This window comes from Barbus barbus, assembly GCF_936440315.1.
Source record: "Barbus barbus genome assembly, chromosome: 2".
In the NCBI taxonomy this organism is placed as follows: domain Eukaryota; kingdom Metazoa; phylum Chordata; class Actinopteri; order Cypriniformes; family Cyprinidae; genus Barbus; species Barbus barbus.
In genome coordinates, this window is record NC_136730.1 from 22,257,594 (window position 1) to 22,283,541 (window position 25,948).

Consider the following 25,948-nt stretch of genomic DNA (forward strand, 5'->3'; position numbering starts at 1 on the left):
TGCATTCTCTTTCCTTACAGTTCATCTCTTTCCCTCTCTGGTGTCTTTTTTCGTCATACTTGTTCTTACCAGAAGGTGGTGCTGCTGCTTCTTCACTATGAAACTTAAAAAAGCTCAGACAGAACAAGCTTCACACTGCTTCCCAGTACTCACGATCTCTCTCTCTCTCTTTCACACACACACACTCACACACACACACACACACACTCAAATGGTGGAGTGGTGTACAGTATCCCTTGAGAAGGGAAGAGAAAGAGATCAAATATATTTATATGTCTATATTTATGGAAAGTTTTTGATTTGTTCTTGTCTTGAAGTGTTTGTTGAAATAAGGTTTCCTGCTTTTGTTTTGTTGTAAATTAGTATAAATAACAAGATTGGGGGGGGGGGGGGGGGGGGGTGTCATTACCGGCTACGACATTTAACGGTTTTCAGACTTTTGCTCTTATATTTCTTCTCTCACAAGCTCTTTCTCTCCCTCTTTTCTGTGCTGTGTGTGTGTGAGTCTCGTTCTGTGACATTGACTCTAGAAAAGAGATAGAAAGAGAAAGGAAAGTGGGCGAGGGAGAGAAGCAGGAAAAGAGAGAAGAAAAGAAATTGTTGTTGGTCTCGGGGAGAGTGAGGGGCATTCGAGCAGTGATGCGGCGGGAAGCACCGGTATCATGGAGTTCTCAGTATTCAGAGGAGCGAGGTGTGTATTTATGTTTAGTGTCTTTACTGATTGTAATATGATAGGGAACTATACGGTATGAGGCCTACTCAAATCTAAAACACATTTGTCTTTTTATTAAATTGATAATGACCACCTTTATTGTTCCTTATTTGTTGCATTTTTGTTTTTGTCATATGTTATTATCAACATAGCAGTTCGGCTGTAAATCATCTGGTATCAATAACTGTGTTGATAGCCAGGTAATAGGCTGCACTTATATATATTGGGTATGGATGAATGAATGATGTTTTATGGTCATATATATAGTATGACCAGAATTGTCTTTACAATTTCAGAAAGATAGAATAGAGAATTTATAAATGCATATTCTGAAATATATTCTAAAAATACGCTCAAAGATAAATTGACATGTTGATACCTGTCACCATGACTTTACAAACAGGTGTGAAAAGAAAAATTGAAAAAGAAATATATAATGCTAACAACATAATTTAAATAAGCTTTTATTCACATTTATTGTGGAAAACAATTAGGAAGAAATGGATTAAATTCCATGTGAACGTGGTTGTGGTATGTGTCTAGAAAAATGTAACATTTCAATACTTAATTCGCTTCATTGTACAAATGTACACATTAAATATAACTGATCAAAATCTTAACTAATTTCAGATCCCGTGCAGCGACTTTTACCAAATAGTGTCAGCGTCACACACCTGTGCGTATGCTGGTGTGTTTATGTTTTGTGACAACCTTTCTCTTGACATTCATCTACATGTTGGCAATGATTTTAGCAGTTTAAAACCGATCTCTCACTCACTGGGTTCAGAAGAGTCTCTTCACAGATTGGCTGTCTTATAACTGTTGATTGTGTGGCGGTTTTGTCACCGCTTTTCTCTTAGCTGACAGCTAATGGAGTGTATCTTTGGAGCACTGCAACTCTATTTTAAAGTTACAATTAGGGGGAAGTTGTCATTACACGCTGCAGTCATTTTCATGAAGTTAATTGGAAGAGATTCTTAAAGTTCTTTTGGCTCTTCTTGCTGCAAAAACGGTGCTCAACAGTCTGTCTAATTTTCCTGTCTTAAACTGTGTGTTCAGGTGTGCTGGAAGTCTTATGGCTGATAGGGTACACACACACACACACACACACACGTCAGTAGCTTTGTCTAGAATTGGATGTCACAAGCCTCAAGTCATGAGTTTTCGATCTAAATTATCTTATATACTAGATTCCACCGCCATATTAAATCTGGAGGAGCTCTCTTATTGGGGGAAGGCTCTGTGCTAATCCAATTGTGCAATTAGAGGAGGAATAGGAGGAGAGGAGTGACAAGGGGAGAGGATCTTGGTCTGTACCATTGACCTTTGACCCCAACATGAGCTAATGCAGTGTAGAAGATGAGCAACTTCATCGGCGCTCTAACATTGTGACCGTAATGTGTAAAGTATCTTTGTGAAACTGTGAACTGGTCAAATGTAGACCGAAGCTGATGCCACCATTACGTTTAGAATATAAATAATAAAGTGCATTTTAATAATTAAACATTAGAATACACTTGAGTTTTATACTGTGTGTAACAACTGAATTTGTCGTTTGACTAATTTTTGTTCGAAGAAATTCATTTTTTTACAGTTTGTGTTTCAGATCAGATTTTAAGATTTTGTCATCACATTTATTTACAACATATTTAAAAGGTACATTTTGTATTTTTTTATGATTAATATCATCCTAACATCATCAGACTCAAAATGGAAATAAATGACGCCTTCGAGGATTTAGTTAACATACACTTAATATAATGTACATTATTTAGATTGTACTTACTGTAATTATTCCTCAGTTATTAGAACTAATCCAAAACTCTTTATGGCTCGTCCTTCTGTAACCTTTCACAGACAAACAAAGCTGTAGGATTGTAATAATCCTATTTGCTCACCACAGTTTTTGTGCGCTGTAATCGTGTATAAATGTTTTGTGTCTGTCGTAAGATCTTTTCATGTAGTCTATGTTCATGTTGCCTAAACAAATTTGCTCCCAGTTAGTTCAGATCATTTTTAAATCAGTTTTTGATCATTTTCTTTCTTTACTGTGTTGCTTACGATGTTTTAATAGTGTTTTAGTCTTAGTGTTTTAGTCTTTTCGACTTAATAATTAGCAGAATAATTTTAACACAACGATTTATGTGTGTATGCATGTATTTTCTCATACAGTAGCCTCCCCGAAAGGGAATAGGAATTTTTCCGAAACATACATGTTAAATCTGTACTGTATAAGCAATGATTTGATATTTCTCTGGGCTAATTTCAGCAATCTAATTGCTGCACGGTCATTTTTATTGGTTAGTGAACGCTATGCCTGTTTTAGTATATTTAAATGCAACGTATATCAGCGTACAAAGCTGCCATGTTGTGAGGTCAATACAGTAATTGTTTAAGACTACTGTACCGTAGAAACTGAACTCTTTAAATATCATGTGATATTTATTTGAGGGACCAGAATTACTAAAATTTCAGTCGAGATGCCAAATAAGCGCTGACTCCCTTTACTTTCTCTGATTTATTTGGAAAAGGATCCAGTGGGGTCTGGGTTTCACTGTTATAGTCTGGTTTACATTTGGGCTTTTGTTTGTACGTGGCTGTGTCTCAAAGAGCAGACCATCTCCCACCCTGTTTACGACAGAGAATTTACACACATTCTCTCACTGGGCTGCTACAGCGTCTCAGTACCTGACACTGCCAAGTTTTCCCTGCTGAGAGTTCTTTTAGCCCCCAACCAGCATTTGGGTTAATCTATTATTAGTGGGATTCTTTTTCTGAATAAAGGCATGAAATTAGACCTGCTAGTATAAGAGATTAAGTATTTTTTTTTAATTTCTTGAAAATAAATAACGTCCCCCCGTGTGTATATTAAAACAGATTACATTATTACATTTACACCTGCTTTATGTAAAATAATGAAAAGTTATTAAAGTTAAAATTGGACATTACCTAAAATATTTTACGTTTTATACTAACTTTGTGTGTGCCCCATTTGTCTTTCTTTTTAAATACATCAGTCACCCTGAAATAAAAATACATGACTATCTTCTGTTGTTTTTCAAATGCTATAATGTACTACACACACTAACTATCATTCAACTTCTGCAGTTCACAAAGAAAATATTACATTCAACTCCCTTCCTCTTCTGTCTGCTTTTGTATCTTTGTTTGCCCCCCCCCCCCCCACATTTCTTCCAGCATTTAGCGCCCTGATGCATCCACGCAAACTATTGTAGCGCAAATAGTGTTTACTGGAGGCTAACCATGACATCTGTTATCTCTAATACCCAACAGACCAAACAATATGGTTTCAAATAAGATTATGATCGTCGAATAAGCCTTATCTGTGTAATTCAAAAAATATATATTGACTTAAATATGCTTTGTAGATGTAAGTAGATTAGGTAATCTGGAGTCCCTATCTGCTCTCAGGACTGTGCTGGTGGGGGGCACTGTTATAATCCTGTGGAATAATCCTATGATTTCCACAAGCTGTTTTGTGTTATTAAATGTCGAGTGTCTGAGTTGATTTAATGTCATATTAATCCCGTTAACCACCATTTGCTGTCTGCCACAAAAGAAACAGACACTTGTCTTTTAATACATGTCTGCATACAGAGTAATTAATGTGGCTATTAATTCAATCATTGTCCTGTTTGATGTGAATATTCCAGTCATAATGGATTATCATATATCAACGCATATGTTAAATTTAAATTGAATAGTGATTAAATTGAAGTTTATAGGATGTCTTGAAACTGTCTGTCAACCCCCCCCCCCCCTCCAGTTCTACATTAATGTAACTGTACTCTAGTCGTCTGAATTCAATTACAGAGAAATATTTATATTTAATGTTAAATATAAATTCAGATTCGTTGTTATTTTAGTAAAACTAATATTAATAAATAGTATTATATAATATAAACACTGTTCCTATTATATATATATATATACTATTGTTTTAAATGGTTCCCTAATACTAGTAAAACTAACATAATAAATACTATTATATATATATATAACTTAAAATATTAGTAAAACCAGTATAAATATTCATATAATATATATATATATATATATATATATATATATATATATATATATATATATATATATATATATATTAAATCTTGACTATGATCGCTGACTTGACTATCATATTTGTGTTGTCATTTGTGTACTTTATTTTGAAAAATGTCAAACTTTCTGCATGTAACGATTTAAAAACAAATCATTTGCAAAATCTTATCTTTATCTTCTCAGAATCGAGAAGTGAAATGAATTGTATATTTTGCTGTATTGCATCTGTTTACTGTGATTAAATGCTGACCTTTCTGTCTTTGACTTTGCAGCCACGGCTCTCCAGGACATGACAAGAACAAAATCCATCAGGTGGCCCGTGGAATTTGCCCTAATTGGTTTTTACAGTCATACCTTATTTAATATAATTGGACTGTCATATAAGGGTTGTCCTAGCTGTTATGCTGGGCTATTTTTACCCTGTTTATTGTAAGTCAATTCAGTTCCTGGAAGATCCCTTTAATGCCCTGACTTGCATGTCCAATATTATTAGGTGCTATGAGTTCAGCTTGTGCAAATCGCTTAATGCATAAGTCGGTAAGAGGCTCTGTGCTGGCAGGCCAGACTGAAGGTACAGCAGATTAATATTTGATCATGCAGGAGGGTTTGTAATCACAGCTGATTGATCCTTCAGCTGAGTGCCCTGGCAATTATCATAATTGTTGCCCACTGTACCGGCTTCTCTTTCTCTCTCTCTCTCTCTGTCCCCCCCGCTCTCTTCGTAGCGTGGGCCGCAGGTCGAGAGTCTGTGAGATAGGAATTCCTGTACAGTATGTCTTTGGGTGAATAATGCAGGAGAATTGTGGGTGAGAGGTTGGTTGAGGATCATCAGAGGCAAGGTTTCCCTCTCTTGGACGACATTGTGTGTGTGTGTGTGTGAGTGTGGGGCAGTGGGACGTGGTTTGCTTGTGTTAGTGTTTCCGGACACACACACACACACACACACACGCTGTATTGTGGAAGTGTTCAGAGTTAATCCCCACTCAGCCACGCTCCACGCTCACGCTGCGAGACGGCGTGTAACACAAACACGTAGGAAAGAGACAGAACACTGTCTCTATTAACACAAGACTCTTTTATCAAGAATTTTGGATCAAACGTTCTCTCTGGTTTACTTGTGATTTTACTAACTGATGCTGAATTGTCTTATGGTCCATAACCTGCAATAATAAAGCTTGTGTATTATTTCAGAATTGAGTGTTGAAAGAGTCCAGCCTTTGTTGTGTTTGAATTCATCACATCGAGCTGTGCTTGTATCCTGTCTTTATTTGACCAAATATTTCCATTAATTTGTGGAACTTCTGGATTTCACAATGGCGTGAATTCGATTTCTTTCTTTTAAAGGCCTCTTTGTCTAAGTGGAAAAATACCAAACTGTTTTCTAGCTTGTCTGCCTTTGAAGCTGAGGGGTATAAGTGCCACTGAATGTGTGAGGCAGCCAGTGCTGTGCCACACTGTGTGTGGGTACTTCCTGTGCCATGTTTTGTGGAGGTACTTTTTTTTCTTTCAAAGTGAAGAGGCAGGAAGAGGTTTTCTATGCCAGTACACTCCCTGTGAAAGGATCAGCGGAGGAGATGTGACCAGTTCAGAGGTATGAACCGCTCCGTTTGTCCCTGTGTGAGCTTCCTTAGGGCGTAATTACTTTAGGTAAAAGACGACTGACCGAAGACTGATGAAGTTTTGCCGAAAAAGGTCAATGCTGCACATGCGCACGTGGGCCGTGTACATGCATGGCCTTGTAGAGGACTGTTGTGATGGCTTGCAATGATTCAACTAGGCATTGTTCTGTCTTGTATATATGTTTATGCCGATTATATAAAGTTTATATTTATTTTATACATTTTACATAATTTTATGAATTTTTATATTTTATACATTTTATATATATATATTTTTTATATTCAGCAAGAGCGCATTGCTTTGATCAAAAGAGACAGTAAAGACATTTATAATGTTACAAAACATAAATCAAAACATTAGAATGATTTCTGAAGGATGATGTGACACTGAAGACTGAAGCAATGGCTGCTGAAAATTGAACTTTGCCATGACAGGAATAAATCATATTGTAATACATAATTATATATTCATTTATATTAAATTGTAATACTTCACAGTATTTTAAATTGCTTCACAATATTAGTTTTTACTGTATTTTTGATCAAATAAATGCCGCCTTGGTGATCATAAGAAACAATAAAAAGTTAGATTTTTTTTGCCAGTATTTAGCTTTGTCAAAGAGTAAATATTCAACCTCATATAATTTCAATCGTTTATAAAACATGTTGGAATTTGGAGACAAATCAGTTGGTACATGTATGCCATTAAAAAGAAGAATAAAACGAGCTTTTCTTCTCAGTCTTGTTTCGGATTCTCATTGTCTTGTCTTCTCTGATGAAGTTATGCTGTGTCGGACCATTTGTCATAAAACATGTCTTTACGAAAAATCAGTCTGCGAGCTGCTCTCCCTGAGAGAGAGTCATCTATCTATACACACACGCACACACACGGGATGCAGGACACACTGGGAGATGGGCTATCATTAATCTGCTGTGACTGGGGGAAATTGTGTCTTTGTAATGAGTATTAGGTGTGCATCTACATGAATTAAAGCTAAATGAGTGTCTGATTGATCACCAGTACTAAATGACACAGAGCAGAGCGTCATTATGCTTTAACAGTGACTGTATCATATCGGCATGATTAACACACTCGGCCTGTCTGAAGAACATGTTTATGTAAACAAAAGAGAAGTGTGGCTTGCGGAAGCATTTTTGCCTGCTTTCAAAGGCATTGTAGTGGTGTGTTTTTCATAACATGTGTTAAATCCTCTTGTGAATCAATTTGTTTGTGCGCGTGTGCTGATCTCTGAAACCCAGCATGATTAGTAGTACCCCAGATGTGCTGATTCCAGCTGTTTATTTAAATTCACTCACAGTATTTATGTTTATATTTCAGCTTAGTGTTAAACTAATTGAATTTTACCTAGAAACAATACCTCAAGTCTGCTAAGGATACTCAGTTTTTCTAGTAAAACATTATGTACACGATCATTCAAATATTTGGGGTCAGTATAAAATAAATAAATACATACTTTTATTCAGCAAAGGTTTACTAATTTAATCAAAAGTGACAGTAAATATGTTTTATTTTGTTACAGATTATTTAAAAAAATACTTTTTAAAATAAATGCTGTTTTAAACTTTCTTTTCAGCAAAGAATCTTGAAAAATGCATCGTTTTCACAAAAATATTATATTAATATTATTAAAACTTTTTATATTGATAATAATAATAAATGTTACTTTAACACTGAATCGGAATATTAGAATGATTTTTGGAGGACCATGTAACACTGAGACTAAAGAGAGTGATGGCTACCAAAAATTCAGCTTTCCATCACAAGAAAACTATTTTACTGTATTTTTGATCGAATAAATGCAGCCTTGGTAAACATTAGAGACTTCTTTCAGTTTAATTCATGTTTATTTTTTTAGCACTTTTCACTTTTACATATTGTTTCAATGTGTAGGTGACTGTGGCAAAGAAATGTCCACATGGCAGAAATGCACATTTTTAAGATCAAATGCAAATCATGAACATTCACAAACATAACAATTTCTTACCAGCCCCAAACTTTTAAACAGTAGTGTATTTATATTGTTATTTATGTTGAAAACATACAACGTTTGTCTGCCGAGTTGTTTCTCTAGTGTGAAGCTCTATAGATAAAACACCCAAATCAAAAAGAGACAAGGAGCTCTGTTCTCTCTGTAGCCACTGGCACGCTAACAGACAAATGTGTATATAGGGTGTGTTTGATGTTTCAGCCAAATTCTCTCAGGTGTTTTTACGTACAGTCTGGCATTTATGCGCTCCAATTGTTTTGTCTGCAAGCACCTATACAGCACTCCGGCTTCTGTTACTCCATAAAGTCCAGGCGAGCTGCTGTGTCGCAGGTCTAAAGCTTAACTGGAAACTATGGACACATCAGCAGTCTCTGTAACTGTCACAAATCCAATTGCTGAAGATGTATAATTAGCACAAACTTAAAAAATAAAGAAACAAGTTCTTTGTTTAAAGCGATAAGACCTATGGCAGACACTGTAATTTTCTAAAGCCCATTAGGACACAATTTCACAAGGGCAGACAATTTAGCACAAATCTAGATGCGGCTGTGAGGGGTGCAAGGTCGTGTCACCTCGGGTTCCGACATATTTACTGTACCTGGACACATTAATGTTCCACTGTAACCACGGATACCATAATTATTCTGTCATGCTCCCTGTTGGGCTAATTGTTCTAAAAACCGTAATTAACAGAAATCAGGACGTAACTCCTCTTTCACTTTCCTAAAACTCGTTTACAACCCCCCTTTACTTTTTTGCACTTTTTTCACACTCGTTCTCTCTTACATTTCTTTGATTATATTGTTTGCCTTCCTTAGGCTGGCTCCCCTAAAGGTCACTACTGCAAGACAGGCTCATAAATTGATATTTCTTCATAATGGAATATTATCACGTGTTGAGAGCAACGTGTTCAGTTTTGTTAATTTCTCCAGAGCATGCCGTATCCAATACTGGTGGATTGAATTTTTATTTTTTTAAAAACTGAATATAGGTCAAGGAATGATTAACATGACAAATTCATTTAAATTACAATTAAAAGTAAATCAGCTCATGTAAAATATTAAATGAATGCATTTTTTATTATGTCAACATAATATCATAGTTGTAATTGTTTTTATTTTATTTTTTATTAATGCATTAGACTAGATGAATGTGATGCTGAACAGTAACAGAGAGGAGCGATTACTTGTTGTTTGTGTTGTTTGAGCAACATGCAGTAACGAATCACTTACCATATTAAAGCCGGGATGCATAAAATAAAAGCAGTGGTCTTGTTCCAGGCCTTCACTCATTTTGTGCTGCTTTTGCTTACTTTAAATTATTCAGTGCTTTGACTTTTTTTCTGTCAGCAACTGTGTGTTTCCCATTGACGATATTCTGGCTGTGCTAATCGTTTCCCAGCGTCTGCCGTTTTATGACTGACATAGCAATAAGCAGATTGTCCTGATATTTATGCCTTGAGAGATAATTAAAGTATATAAATGAATCAAGTGCAATTAATTAGGGGCTTTATGTTGGCAGCGGTACATCCTCGCATGTATAATTTATATTTATTGATTTGTTTGCTTTCATTAGCCTATGAGATAACAGTTGAAATGCATTAGCGAAGAGGGAAATGCAGAATTAGAATGAGTGCAGGCGGCAGGCGAATCGTGTGGTCGCTCAGTAATTGATAGATCAGCGGCCGCTCAATGCTAATATGCTGCAGTGTTAACTGTCATAAGTGCACAGGATCGATGACTGATATTTCCTCCATATCTGGCGCTTGATTAATGATGTTTTTGAAAGCAGCAACCTGGTTAATGGTAAGTTGATAGGCATGCTAAATTTACTGTTTAATCAGCTTGTGGATTTATAGTGGCAGTGCAGCCATGCAGTGTAGCTGGCCTGAAACCTGATGGTGCTCCAGAAGACTATTTGCACCCGTCAGCAGCCTGTATAAGCATTTAGGGCTCTCCACTGATTTCTCATTGACCCTACAGCTATCATTCATCAAAAACCTGTTGAGAATGAAAGCAACCAATTTAGAGAGAGACGGAAATTTATTTTGGAAAATCACAGTACAGTTCTTTAAGCAAATTGTATGAATCGTGTGAAATACATACATATATAAATACATATGTATGTGTGTGTGTATGTGTATAATATATATATATATATATATATATATATATATATATATATATATATATATACCTTTAATGAACATTTATTGAGCATTATGTACATTTCATACTGCCAAAGTTCACTGATTCGTTGAAATACCTCACCTTAGACAAATTTGTTACAAAAAGATAAAGTAAAGTGTCTTATGTTAAGTATCTTGCTATTGGCTCCACATTTATTTCACAAATGTCCCATGTGTCCGGTCAGAGGTTGTTGTTATGGTAACCTGCAGTAAGACAGATGATGGTGCCTTTGGCCTCATTCTATTAATTACCCAGGTAGAAGGACTCCTCGCTCCCTCTCTGTATTGATAGTATTTCCTCCTTCTTCTTCTTCTCCTTCTCCTTCTCCTTCTCCTTCTCCTTCTCCTTCTCCCTCCTTCCTTCCTTCCTTCATTTCTTTCTTTCTTTCTTTCTTTCTTTCTTTCTTTCTTTCTTTCTTTCTTTCTTTCTTTCTTTCTTTCTTTCTTTCTTTCTTTCTTTCTTGTTGTTGGATAAATCTTGATCGCGATGTAACAGAAGAGCACCTTAAAACAAACAAACAAAAAAGAGCATACAAAAATCTAAACACACACACAAACCTAGGGATAACAGTAATAATAACAATAATAATAATTATGAATATTTATTATTATTTTTATTAGATGATTGGGTGCATATTTGAGGTTTTTGAGGTTTTGTTAAATTTATTATTATTATTATTGTTTAAGCTTCAGAAAAGAGCTAATCAAAACCCTCAAATCTGTATCCAATCATCTAATAATAAAAATAATAATTATTATTAATAGTAATAATAATTTTAATATATGCACTTGTTTCCTTTGCTATTATTTTTTTTTCTCTTTTTTTTTTTAATTCTGTTTGAATTGAGCAGTGGCATACAGAATGGTATTGATGAGTTTACTATTAATAATATAAATGTATCTGTTTACCCATCAGTAACAGAAACCTTTTAACCTTTTTGCTCTTCGCTGTGGATGCCCACACACACACATACATACATACATACATACACACACACACTGAACACTATCCTGAGAACAGCTGGACATGTTTGGTGTGTGGTGCTCCTGCGTCTGTCCTGTATCAAAATGTGTGTGTGAGTAGAGAAAGAGAGACCATATTGACAATACTAGCTGGCTGTTTTTTTTTTAACCCGCTGTGGGCTATTGGGTTTCCCACTATGGACCCCCCGGGACTAACATGGCTTCCACTTTTCTTTACGGCTGTGGAAGTCACCGACTGAAACCAACTGGGGGGTCAAATCAATCTGAGTATTTATGACCCAGAAATGTGACACTGTTTCTTAAATGCTGTTGTTCCTTCTTGATTTAGCCTTAAAGGTGCGTGTGTGTGTGTGTGTAGAGAGAGATTCTTATGAGTGTGTATCAGTGTCTCTTCATGCGTGTCTGGCAGAGACTGGAGTAAGATGCTTTATGACCGCTGCACCAAATTGTCTTTTCCCCTGTTTCACCCCTTGTAAACAAAGATGGGTTAATACGTTCTTTTGATGACAGTTTTATGGAAAGCTTTTAGTCCTTGAGTATGTATCATATTTACTGTAAGTATACTTCAGCTACAAAGGCATGTCACTGGCTCATAAATCCACTCAGGGGGATTGTTACACACAGCCAGTCATTTATTCATATATAGTGCGTAAGTATGATTGTTATCTTATTGGCTGAAGACATGAAACCTTTGTGTTCTGCTGTACTCTGTCAAAACAAGAGGAATTGGACAGTGACTAACTCTTCTCGCTACAGGAAGTGATGCAATACTGTAACTCCACAATAACTGGAATATTTTCAGCTGGACAGTATTAAACTAACATTCTATGTTTTGTAATTGGGAAAAGTTTTCTTAGCAAAAGTAAGTTCATTACTTATACATGTATAAGTAGTATTTATACGCTAGTATATTTTACGTACTAATATGCACTCTTTAGGGGTAAATAAGGTACCTTTTTGAAAAATACCACCCCAGTGACAGCTTTTTTTGAGAGTGTATGATCTTTGGGTTGCACATTATTTTAAAGTGTCCTTGATACAGTGTAATAATACATTTAAATACTGAGTAATATTAATTAACTTCATGCACTTATTATAAGGTTAGGGTTAGAGTTTGGCTTAGGGTTACTTGCATGTAATGTATTGTTATTATAATAGTAAGTACATGTAACGTGTAACAAGGACACCTTAAAATAAATTGTTACCGATCTTTGTGTGATTGGTTTATAAATAACAGCAAGAGTCTTTCAAAAAATAAAACATATGAGGAAGAATGCAGTAAAAGCAAGAAAAATGGGAACGCGGGAGAGAATGCGGCAGCTCAGTGTGAGGATGATTTTGAGAGGGCCTTGGAGCTTATTGAAGGAAAGGCAGTCTGACAACTCATCAATGTTCGCTGCCACTGCACTAAACTAATGAAAGTGCTATTTGATCTCTGCCTGAAAAGGCTCAATACCACTCCTGCTATCATTTAAGTCCCAGACTTCATCCAAATCTGTCTCTAGATCCCCAGATATCAGACCAATACATGACTGAATAAACTATATTTGTTACAACTGCACTGTGAATTGGGTGGGGAGAACTGTTCTCCTTTTGCTTCATGGAAAAATGTATACCTCAGTTGTGTGAGTGATTTAGTGGTGTACTTTTTATGTCATTTTTGGTTGATTTCAGTCTTGTGTAATGAAAATGTTTTCTGACACCTAGCACAGCTACCTTGAAGATATTTAGAACAAAACAGAATTTCTTTTTTTTTGTGATATATTTGTTAATCTATAATAATACTATATAATGGTAATGACAGTGGGCTGCTAATTGCGTGTATGTTTGGTCAATGTGCCATTCAATACTGCTTGAACAAAGCACTTGAGTAGTACACTGTTGCGGTATATTATATATCTGCAACTGTTTTCTAGCCTAGCACACTTTTACTGACATCTTGGTCTTTTGGTCACTGAAAGGTTGCTTCCTTAAGGGGGTGTTCAGACCAAACACCTCCATAATTTGTAACTTGTATATATGTGGAAATATGTTACGGCAGTTTTTTATTATTTTTTTATTTATTTTTTTTAGTATAATTGAGATGCTATTGTTTTTTTATTATTAATGTTTTGAATCAGTTTTTATTTTTAGAATTTTCATTTTTACTTAAAGTTTTAGTCATTTTTGTGATGTTGTCATTTTTAGTTTTGTTTTATTTTATGTGTTTATATAGTATTTTTATATTTAAGTTATTTTAGTGCATCAAGTTAAACTAGGTTTAATTTTAGTTTAATTTTAGTTTTAGTTAACTATAATAACCCTGACTGGGGAATGTGTCACGAGTCTGTTCTGTTTTTGCCTTGTTTTCCATTGACCCAGTTTCCCCGATTAGTTAATTAGCTCCTCACCTGTTTCTGTTCTCCCCTAATGATGACCTGCCTTTATAAGCCTGTGTTCACCCTTGCCATTTTGTCTGCTATTATTTGATGTTACACGTTGGAAGCTCTTATTATTAAATACCTCTTATTCTTTTTGATATCCCGTTGCCCGTGTGTTTGTTCCGCCTGTCTGGAAGCACGTTCCGTAACAGAATAGCAGACCGAAACAGTTTTTTTTTTTTTCTTTTTGCTCATTTTTGTTTCTTTTTCCTCTCCCTTCCGGTATGGATCCCGCCGTCCTACTCCTTTGCCTGGAGCAGAAGGACCGTTCGCTGGTGGAACACACCATGGATTACATCAACCTGGCGCGCCTTACACACTTTGAAGACCGCTCGCTCTGTGTGTTCTACATCGCCAACCTGAGCGAGCAGTGTAAGGCACGCCTACCAGCGAACGGTCCCAGGGAGAATTTCGCCGCTTGCGTGGAGTGGGTGCTGGAAAATAATGGACTGTTTATTTTCGGTGGCCCTGCTGAGGACAGCTCCAGCCCCACTCCCGATCCAGAGCCCAGCCAGCCCTCACCAACTCGCTGCACGGAGGTTTCGCCAGAGCCCACCACAGTCGCAGAGCCTGAGCCGGCCGCGAGGATAGTGCCGTCACCGCGGGAAGTGACAGAGCAGCCTCGGGAACCGTACTCGACGCGACTGACCAGGTGTGTGAGCCAGCAACATCGTGCGTCGTGGGAGTCTTAGTGGAGATCGAGGGAATGGAGGAATCCCCAGCCCACGCTTCCACCGCTGAGGGTGAGCAACAGCTGGTTTCTGGAAGCTATTTTGAGGAAATGTTGGACCTCTTCGAAGAAACTCTTATTGACTGGTTTGGGGAGGCATTACCCCACTCTGAATCCCCTGTGTCTCCGCTGGTTCCGTCCAGCCCTGAATCTCCGTCGTCGCCGCTGGTTTTGTCCAGCCCTGAATCTCCTGTGTCTCCGCTGGTTCCGTCCAGCTCAAGTCCTTCCGTGTTCCCTCCCAGCCTCCCTCTCCCGCCTCCTCGGTACCAGTCAGCCAGTCCTTCAGTCCTCCCTCAGCTGCATCAGGAAGGCCCCTCAGCTCATCCTCAGCACGCCATGTCCGGTGGATCGGTTGAGCTTCGGGTCTCCCTGCAATCTACCACCTCGGGATTGGAGGATCCCCAGTCCTCGCCTCCAGCCTGCGAGACCCGGACTCCACCTCGGCCCTCCGATCCATCGGCTCCACCTTGGCTCGTGGCTCCCTCATCTCCACCGTGGCCCCTCACTCCACCAGCTCCGCCGGGCTCCCTCGTCCCTCCGGCTCCGCCTTGGTCAGTCGTCCCCCTGCCTACTCCACGGAACTCCACTCCTCCAGCTCCGCTTCGTCCCTCCATTCCTCTGGCTCCGTCGGGTTCCTCCCTCCCTCGGGCTCCACCGTTGTCCTCTGTCACTCCGGCTCCACCGCGTCACTCGGGATCCCCGCCTCCGCCTCACTCGCCTGAGCCGCCGGCTCCGCCGTGGCCCTCCGGCCCATCCGTGTCACCCTGGCTCTGCGGCTGCTCTGCTCCATCCTGGGCTCCTTCTCCACCGGCGTTATCTCCGGCAGTCGGCCCCATGGTGTCGGTGGTCCCATCCCCACCATGGCTCCTCCCGCCATCGACTCCGCCATGGGCCGCCATCCTGGCTGGCCTCTGGACTGCCATCTGGCTTCCCCTGCTCCGCGCTCCTCCCTGGCTCCTCCCACCCTTCACTCCCCCTTGGACTCATTTTTTGGACTGTATTTGTTTTTTCCTGCTCCCTATTGCCCGGATCCCTCCTACTCCATGCCCACCTCCTGAACCTCCACCCTCCCTCCTCGGTTGGTCTGCATTTCTCGGTGCGAGGACGCACCGTTCCGGGAGGGGGCGAACTGTCACGAGTCTGTTCTGTTTTTGCCTTGTTTTCCATTGACCCAGTTTCCCCGATTAGTTAATTAGCTCCTCGCCTGTTTCTGTTCTCCCCTAATGATGACCTGCCTTTATAAGCCTGTGTTCACCCTTGCCATTTTGTCTGCTATTATTTGATGTTACACGTTGGAAGCTCTTATTATTAAATACCTCTTATTCTTTTTGATATCCCGTTGCCCGTGTGTTTGTTCCGCCTGTCTGGAAGCACGTTCCATAACAGAATGATTATTATTAATATTATTATTATTATTAATTTAATTTAATATTTAAAGTCTTATTCAGAATTAGAGTTTTTAATTACATTACTGTTAAAAATTTAGGGTCAGTGAGATAATTTAAAATATTTTTTTTTAAAAGGTTATTGAAGGTTTTTGAAAGAACCCTTATTTTCACTCTCTTTATTCTTATGCTGTATTTATTTTTAGAAACAGTGATATTGTTAAAAATTATTACAATTTTAAACATGGGTAAAAAACAAAAAGCTATGTAATGTGAGTAATTATATGTCTACATACATTAGTCCAACTAACATTAATCAATTAGTCACCCTTAAATCTCTACTGTGTATCTTAAGATTGCACAGGATGTGATTTTAATAGTGGCATCAGACTGCATGTAAAAAAAACAAGCTGAAATGGAAAATAAATATTTAATTGTATGTATTGAACTTTTGAACAGGAGATGGTGGATTGAATCATGCGTCCACATACAGCCATCATGAGTGAGTTACAAATTGTACATTTATTGAGTGTCAAATTAGAATCAGTGATATTGTGAAATATTATTACAATTTTAAATAACTTAAAATGTAATTTATTCCTGTGATGCAAAGCTGAATTTTCAGCAGTCATTACTCCTGTCTTCTGTGTCACAATATCCTTCAGAAATCATTTTAAAATGCTGATTTGGTGTTCAAGAAGCATTTCTTTTTATTATTATTAATGTTGAAAACATTTGTTAAGCTTATTTTTTGTGGAACTGTGAATCTTTTTTTTTTTTTTTCCAGGATTTTAATTAATATTTTAAAAAAACAACAACAAAAACAGCAATTTTAAAAATAATATTTGTAACATTGTCTTTACTGTCAGTTCTGATGGCAAATTAATGTGCCCTTCTAAATAAAAGTATTAATTTCTTATTATTAAAATCTGACCCCAAACTTTTGAACAGTGGTGTATTTTTTAAATGATCATATTCAGTGAATGTTTTCATGCTGTAGGTCAATATATTACAGTTTTCCGAGCTCTTTATATTGGTTTACATTACTTGTTTAGTTGTGTACATCTTTAAACACTGCCAAATCACATTTGTTCAGTTTACACTTCAGGATCACTCCATATAGTATGTGTACAAATAAAATTTTCCAAGTCTCATAATTTTTCCTGTCAAAGGCTTAAATTTCATGTTGGCATTGTCAGTCCAAGGATGTTAGAAGTGAATAATGTGTATAAGTGCAGTTTTGGCCTTGTCTTTCTGTATATCTGTGTATCACAGATTCATAATCTTGTCTTGTGCTCCTGATGGCATAACACAAGCTAGGTTATTCCCACACTGAATCATAAGAAAAACAAAGTGTTTCAGTAGAGATGTGTGCAGGCCACCCTGATTGTAGAAAGAGAGAGAGCAAACGAGACAGAGGGTGAGCGAGAGACTCTCAGAGGCTTTCTGAGAAAATCAGAAGCACATAGTAAAAGAGAGCGAGTGCAATGAGGGGAGACAGAGAGACTAAGGATGACAGATCTGGCCTAAGTCTGGTCCAGGGAAAGGGGTGATGCGTCATCGCCATACTTGAGTCCTGCGAATGAAAACAGCCCCATGCCTGCACTTGAACTGAAGTGTTTCAAGGTTATGCTAACCGAAACATGGTGAAGTAATAACATAAACAGCTTGATAACCAACCATGTGGGAGATTTCTGTCATAACTCATGTGCATAGAAAGCCAACAGCTTTTTTTGATCAGGCAAAAGTTTGGAACAAACAATATTTTCCTTTCAAAAGTTAGTTTGACATTAATTTTGCTGCATGTTCAAAAATATAATCTTTCCATATTTAATGTTTAAGATAACCTTTAAGTTATCTAAAGCATATCTATTTTTTATGTGTGTGTGTGTGTATGTATATATATATATATATATATATATATATATATATATATATATATATACAGGTCCTTTTCAAAAAATTAGCATATTGTGATAAAGTTCATTATTTTCTGTAATGTACTGATAAACATTAGACTTTCATATATTTTAGATTCATTACAACACAACTGAAGTAGTTCAAGCCTTTTATTGTTTTAATATTGATGATTTTGGCATACAGCTCATGAAAACCCAAAATTCCTCATGTCAAAAAATTAGCATATCATGAAAAGGTTCTCTAAACGAGCTATTAACCTAATCATCTGAATCAACTAATTAACTCTAAACACCTGCAAAAGATTCCTGAGGCTTTTAAAAACTCCCAGCCTGGTTCATTACTCAAAACCGCAATCATGGGTAAGACTGCCGACCTGACTGCTGTCCAGAAGGCCATCATTGACACCCTCAAGCAAGAGGGTAAGACGCAGAAAGAAATTTCTGAACGAATAGGCTGTTCCCAGAGTGCTGTATCAAGGCACCTCAGTGGGAAGTCTGTGGGAAGGAAAAAGTGTGGCAGAAAACGCAGCACAACGAGAAGAGGTGACCGGACCCTGAGGAAGATTGTGGAGAAGGACCGATTCCAGACCTTGGGGGACCTGCGGAAGCAGTGGACTGAGTCTGGAGCAGAAACATCCAGAGCCACCGTGTACAGGCGTGTGCAGGAAATGGGCTACAAGTGCCGCATTCCCCAGGTCAAGCCACTTTTGAACCAGAAACAGCGGCAGAAGCGCCTGACCTGGGCTACAGAGAAGCAGCACTGGACTGTTGCTCAGTGGTCCAAAGTACTTTTTTCGGATGAAAGCAAATTTTGCATGTCATTCGGAAATCAAGGTGCCAGAGTCTGGAGGAAGACTGGGGAGAGGGAAATGCCAAAATGCCTGAAGTCCAGTGTCAAGTACCCACAGTCAGTGATGCTGGTGTTGGTCCACTGTGTTTTATCAAGGGCAGGGTCAATGCAGCTAGCTATCAGGAGATTTTGGAGCACTTCATGCTTCCATCTGCTGAAAAGCTTTATGGAGATGAAGATTTCATTTTTCAGCACGACCTGGCACCTGCTCACAGTGCCAAAACCACTGGTAAATGGTTTACTGACCATGGTATTACTGTGCTCAATTGGCCTGCCAACTCTCCTGACCTGAACCCCATAGAGAATCTGTGGGATATTGTGAAGAGAAAGTTGAGAGACGCAAGACCCAACACTCTGGATGAGCTTAAGGCCGCTATCGAAGCATCCTGGGCCTCCATAACACCTCAGCAGTGCCACAGGCTGATTGCCTCCATGCCACGCCGCATTGAAGCAGTCATTTCTGCAAAAGGATTCCCGACCAAGTATTGAGTGCATAACTGAACATAATTATTTGAAGGTTGACCTTTTTTTTGTATTAAAAACACTTTTCTTTTATTGGTCGGATGAAATATGCTAATTTTTTGAGATAGGAATTTTGGGTTTTCATGAGCTGTATGCCAAAATCATCAATATTAAAACAATAAAAGGCTTGAACTACTTCAGTTGTGTTGTAATGAATCTAAAATATATGAAAGTCTAATGTTTATCAGTACATTACAGAAAATAATGAACTTTATCACAATATGCAAATTTTTTGAAAAGGACCTGTATGTATATATATATATACATATACACACACAGACATTGTGGGAATTTTTTTTTAAATTTGATGTTTGATTTGATGTTTATCTGAAAGTGTAACAATGCAAACAGGTTTTCTGTAAGGGGTAGGTTTAGGGTTTGGGTAGGGAATAAAAAATATTGTTTGGTCAGTATAGAAGTCTATGGAAAGTTCCCACAATTCACAGAAACAAACGTGTGTGTGTGTGTCACAATTAGGACACTCATTAGGATTAAACTGATCAAAAGTGACAGTAAGTCTTTACCTATAATGTAAATATGCCAAACACAAGGCGTTAACTCCAGAATTAAATATATGCTATTGTTTACTTATGTAGTCTTAAAGGAGCAAACGTTTCAGCTACTGATGTATGAATATAAATATTAATAAAATCATCTAGGATACCTCAACAGAACTTCTTAAAATATTTTTTTGGTGTTTTCATTCTAGGAAAGATAAAACAAAGTCAAGGTGAGAAGGACAGTGCAACACGTGTGATTTCAGATTTGATTTCTTGCCAGACTAAACTGTTCATAAGGTTTAGCCCTGTTAATCTCTACATATATATTCTGCTAATTAATCCTGATAATTCCCTTCACCTTCACTGAAGTTAAACTTCTTAATGAATCAGACATGAATCAGGTACCATTACAGCAATATGCTGTGCATGCTCTGCTTTAAATCCCTGGAGGCAGAGGTCACCGATTGCTCCTCATTTCCCCTGGTGTGCTGGTTAGTGTCAGGTTAGAGATTAGTAATTAGAATTTGTTAGAATTTAATCCTTGGAATTTTGAAATGTAGAAATGTGCATTGAGCACAGTGATCGCTCGAGTGTCGGAAACATTATGAGCTCTTTATTGTGAGTAATGATATTTCACAGTTTGTCTACACACAACATTAGTAATACTAACATTATTAAATTAGTCACCCTCAAATCTGCGCTGCATATTTTAAGATTGCGCAGGATGTGATTTTAATAGTGGCATCAGACTGCATGTAAACAAAGAAGCTGAAATGGAAAATAAATATTTTAGTTTACATATTGAGCTTTTGAAGTGGATTTTTGAATAAATCTGTCCCTCACTGTTGTTTTTTGGAGGAGGAGGTGGTGGATTGAATCACGCGTCCACATACAGCCACTGTGAGTGAGTTACAAATTGTGCATTTATTGAGTGTTCCACTTATCCCTGCTCTCCCTTTACAATTGGAATAATGTAATAATGAAATGTATTTGGTATCTCAAATCTCTCTCTCTCAGTGACCCGCTGGTGCTCATGTGGAGCGGCAGCACACATTGCACACGCATCCCAAGAGACGATCTCAGTTGCTTGCTGTCTTATTAACCAGTCTCCATTCAGGACCCCCATTAACTCAGTCAAGGTCAATCCAGCAAATCTACTGCTCCGCAGATGAGGACCAGGCCAGCACACTGATAACTGACCTGCCCCTTTCCGTCCGGGTCAGCGGTGTTGAGCGGAAAGGTCGTCTGCAGGCTGAAGCCGAAACGCTTAACAAATGAACTTGGCCCGCTGATGTTGGGGGTTCCGCCATCCTCGTTTACGCTGGCCTGTCCTGAGAGATGGGATTGTGTGATGCCGAGATTGTTTCCTCGATTAGGCAGTGGCAGAAATGGAGAGAAAGAGAGAGAGAGATCTGGATCTCTCCCTCTGTCCTCACAGAATCGGCTTCATTCTTCCGACCTCTCGGAAAACAATACCCAGCTGTCCCTCTCTACTTTGATCAGCCAAATGAAAGATGCTGGCATTTCTTATGGAGTGGAGATTGCTTATCGATCTATATCAAAATATTCATGTTAATCCGTGGGCAGACTGAGCGTATTTTCAAGCCAGGTTAGCAATCACAGCTAGCTGGTCTGTCTAAGGCAATTGGCAGAGCCATGGAAGATAATCAGACTGGGGTCCAGCAGTCAAATGCACTTTGCTGTTTAAATTTAGACCCCTGACAGTGATGGAGGAGTCCACAGAAAGGTGTTGACAAACCAAATTGTTTGTTCCAGCATTATTTTGCCAGAGATCAAGTCCAGAGTAATGTGGATTTGTTCATTACAGGGGCCGGCTATTGAAAGGGATGGGATACAGAAGAAAAAGAGGGGGGTCATGAGTAGCCCTAGCAATGAGTGTGTGTGTGTGTGTGTGTGACAAGTATGAGATTAAACAGTTTGAAAGGCTAAGGAGAACGTGAGCTCACCTCATTTTCTGCAAAGATTGTTTGTTCGCTTGAAAGGACTTATGAGAAAACTCTGGAGATTCAAAGTATGAAATCCACAGACAGATTCTGCAGTGCTTTGTAAATATGCATTAAAATATGTCACCACAGTAAAACAATATGCATTTGAGGGAAATGTAAGCCTGAAAGTGTTGTATGAAATGAGAAAACAAAAGAATCTCACTTTTCATATTCATCAGTACTGGATTCATCTGGTTCATGTTAGGCAATTTTGTGCTTAAAAACAATTAATGGAGGACAGCACTCAGTTCAGAATGAAATTACACAAAATAAACTTTTAGAATGAACTAAATCAAAGCCAAGTAGTATAGCCCTGATATTTAGTTTAAATAGTGTTGTTCATCATAATTAATCATAAAAAATGGATGACTGGAAATGGAAATACTCATTTGATTAAAGGTTGAGGTCAATTATGCTTATAAGGCTGAATTTATTTGATCAAAAATGCAGTAAAACAGTAATATTGTGAAGTATTATTGCAATTGAAAAATAAAAATGCATTTTATTTCCAGCCAAGTAGCATAGCTTTACTAGCAGAATTGTCAAATCAGTTATTATTTTAACTTTGAACCCTTTCCACATTTTCGTGGTTCTCAGAAGTGGAAGTTATCATAATTGGGTAAACTTCAATACTGGTTAATGGAAACTACAACGAATATATATTTTTTGCATTCCCCTAGCAAAAGAAAAAAATCCTGAAAGAAATATGTCAAATTTGCCATCACTCCCGCAGCGGTTGTATTAGAAATATCCTTGCAGCAGTGGTCACATTTTCTGAAATGTAACTCTATGGTAATATGACATAAGGTATAGTGTCGTAATTGTACATAACATTTTTTTTTAAATATATTTTCTGCTAGATACAACAGTATCTATATGAGAGTGTATAGGTGGTCTGTTTGTGCATTAGTATCTATTTTTCATAAACGCATCAAATGATGTGCAACAAGATTTGCTGTTTTCCATCATCTTGTCCAGCTATTTGGATCTTAGATTACAGTAGATTATGTATCCTGATTTCCTCTCAGGAGCTGGATTATGCCCCGCCCTCGAGCTGTGACGTGTAGCTCACTAAATCGGTCTCAATACGTTAATACTGTCATGCAATTATTGCTCTAAAGAAATCTGTGAAGAACCAGCAGTGCCAGAAAGCAGAAGGTAATCCTGCTGAAGGCCAAAGGGTAACAACTAGCGCCATATGGCCGCACACGCATAAAGACAAGCGTCCCGCTTTCAGGTCAATCATACAAAAGTATTAGTGTCAGGTGCGGATTAATGCAGTAATGTTCCTTCACCCTCAGACAAAACACTCGCTACCTGATTCTGGCACTTTTCCATGTTAGGCTGACAGTTGTACAGCTGTGTTTACCACTCATGCTAAATCTTCAGTTCTACGCCTTCGGACCTGAATGCCACCACTAAAACCAATGCTGTTGTTGATCCACTGTTTTTGTTGAAAAGTGAGCTGAGATTATTTGTGCAATTGTTTATTTTAAAGCACACCATTCCAGTTAAACACGATAAACAATTCACTTAAAGAGCAGTAAAAATCTCCAAGCCGATGCGTGCAGTAGTGTAATATGCCATATCAGCTAATCAGTAAGTACATTTTTATTTCAGCACTGATAAACATATCCCTTTTAATGGTCAAGTAATATGAGGATTCATATTACAAAACATTAACATAAGCATAAATACATTATAGCTGGTATACATTTTCGAATTATAGTGATATCTTAAAAGCATACTGCTCTCCCTGCAATACCCCATTATGAATTGTATTAAATAAAATAAATATTTAAAAAATCTGGATTGTTGCGTAATTTAAATATACTATCTGTATGCATAATGTTGCTACAGTCTAGTATTGTTTCTATTTAAGGAGTCTAAGAATGGGATATACAGTAATAGACACTTGCAGTACTGTATGTATTATAACAATAAGAGATTAACAAATTTACTTTTGTTGTGGACGTACAATAAACATATAGAATAATGCATAGCTATTGTACAGGCAATTTGTTTCCTGATGTTAATATGGGTGGAAGCAAGTGGCATACAGATGGGCATATACTCAAGATATTAGGTGTTTCTTTGTCACCGCATGTGCTCTAGTGTACTTGTGTGAATGTGCATGTGTGTTAAGGGTTTGCTGTAAAGGTGAGAGTGAGTCTCAGGAGTGATTGTGTGTGATAACAGATGGATATGCTTTTGCTTACATGTAAATAACACTGAGCTATTAACATACATCTGTACAGATGGTGAACCATAATAAAGAATAAAACATAAGGCTGTTTTTTTTCTCTCTTTTTTTAAAAACTTGCAAACTATTCACTGTATTATATGGGTGTGTTTAGTCTAAACATAGTTGTACATCATAATTAATCATAGAAATTGGATGATTGGAAACAGAATAACTTATTTGATTAAAAATTCGGGGTCTGTGTGTGTTTTTGATGGGAGTCAATTATGCTTACTGGCTGAACTTATTTGATCAAAAATGCAGTAAAACAGTGATATTGTGAATATTGTGTTTATTGCAATAAAAAATAAAATGATGGCAAATCTGAATCAGAGGCCATTAGTCTTCAGTGCCACGTAATCCTTAGGAAATCATTCCAATATGGTGATTTTGATGCTCAAGAAACATCACTATTAAATATAGCAATGTTTTTATCCATTATCACTATTAATGCTTAATATTTTTGTAGATAAGGCTTTTTATAATGCATTTTTCAGTGTTCTTTAATAAAACAGCATTTATCGGAAATGGAAATCTTTTGTAATATTATAAATGCCTTTACTGTCACTTTGTATTAATATAAATCATTCTCACTTAATAAAATTATACTTTTTTGTACAAACAAAATCACAAAAAAAGAAACAAAACATTGCTGTTTTTGGATCACTTATTGTCTTGTTTGTGGGATAACGCTACCTTTTAGTATTTTGTTGTTTGTGTGTGTGTGTGTGTGTGTGTGTGTGTGTGTGTGTGTGTGTGTGCGTGTGTGTGTTAGGATTGCGTGCCAGCGTAAATGAATGTGTCTCTTGGTGCATGTGGTATCGCTCCAAAAGCAACGGATGAGAGGAAGAGGAGAAGGAGGGAGAGACTCTTCTACAGCTGAGGCTTTTCAGGAACCTACATAGAGCTCACTCTTAACATGTGTCTCTAATGATAACTAAATTATGTGTGCACATCCAGGTGTGAGTCATCCATATGTATGTGTTTTAATTCTGTTGACGTTCAGTCTTTACATACAGTGCAACTCACAAAGTCTCTTCTCCACACCGTCCTCTTGTGACATGTTCAATTGCCCTTATGTACCACACATGCTGCACACGGACCTCCTGTGTTTAGCCCCCACATATCTCCTCAGATACCCCCCTACACACATCTTAAACAGTGTTGCATACAACTCATCCTCACATCTCACACACTACACTCCAACAGTGCTAAACAAACAACCTCAAATAGTCACTAATGTAGTGAAATGAAGACTTTCTAGGGTATTTTCACAACACAATATGTAAAATATTTAAAGATCAAAGAAAATGTCCTTAATCACTAGCTTGGAATAAATAATTTTGATTCAGTTTAGCATTGTATTTCCTTTGTAGCCTCATTAGATATTCAGATTGGAGGTTTGCCAAAAGCTGGCACTGATCTTTCATGTAAATGAATGTTTAGCAACATGTTCTAAAAAAAGCTTTGAGATGAAGAAAGATACCTCTAGGAAGTGTTGTTCATTAAATGTGTAACTTTTCTGCTACGCACTACTAAAAATTCTATAGAGATTGTGAGAAAAGGGTTCTCTCTCGCTGTCCCGGTCTCTTTCTTTCTCTCTCTCTCTCTTCTCTGACAACATTTGAAGTGAAAATTGGCAGAGTTCTTTTCGCCATTTCCTAAGAATTTCCAGAGTCTTGTGTGATGCCTGCCTCCCAGCTATGCTGCATATGTTAAGAGTTAACCACAAAATACCAAATGCAAGGAAAGATGCGGCTAAATGGCTCGGACACAAAAAGC

At 37.7% G+C, this 25,948-nt stretch overlaps 1 protein-coding gene across 1 annotated transcript; it reads left to right on the forward strand.

Annotated features, from left to right (window-relative positions):
• The first annotated feature begins 528 nt into the window (after window positions 1-528).
• LOC306843060 (uncharacterized protein) lies at window positions 529-16,074 on the forward strand. The gene is made up of 2 exons (XM_079374299.1): window positions 529-691; window positions 14,273-16,074. The coding sequence occupies exon 2, from the start codon at window positions 14,719-14,721 to the stop codon at window positions 15,910-15,912; it is 1,194 nt and encodes a 397-aa protein (XP_079230425.1). The 5' UTR covers window positions 529-691; window positions 14,273-14,718; the 3' UTR covers window positions 15,913-16,074.
• The last annotated feature ends 9,874 nt before the right edge of the window (window positions 16,075-25,948 follow it).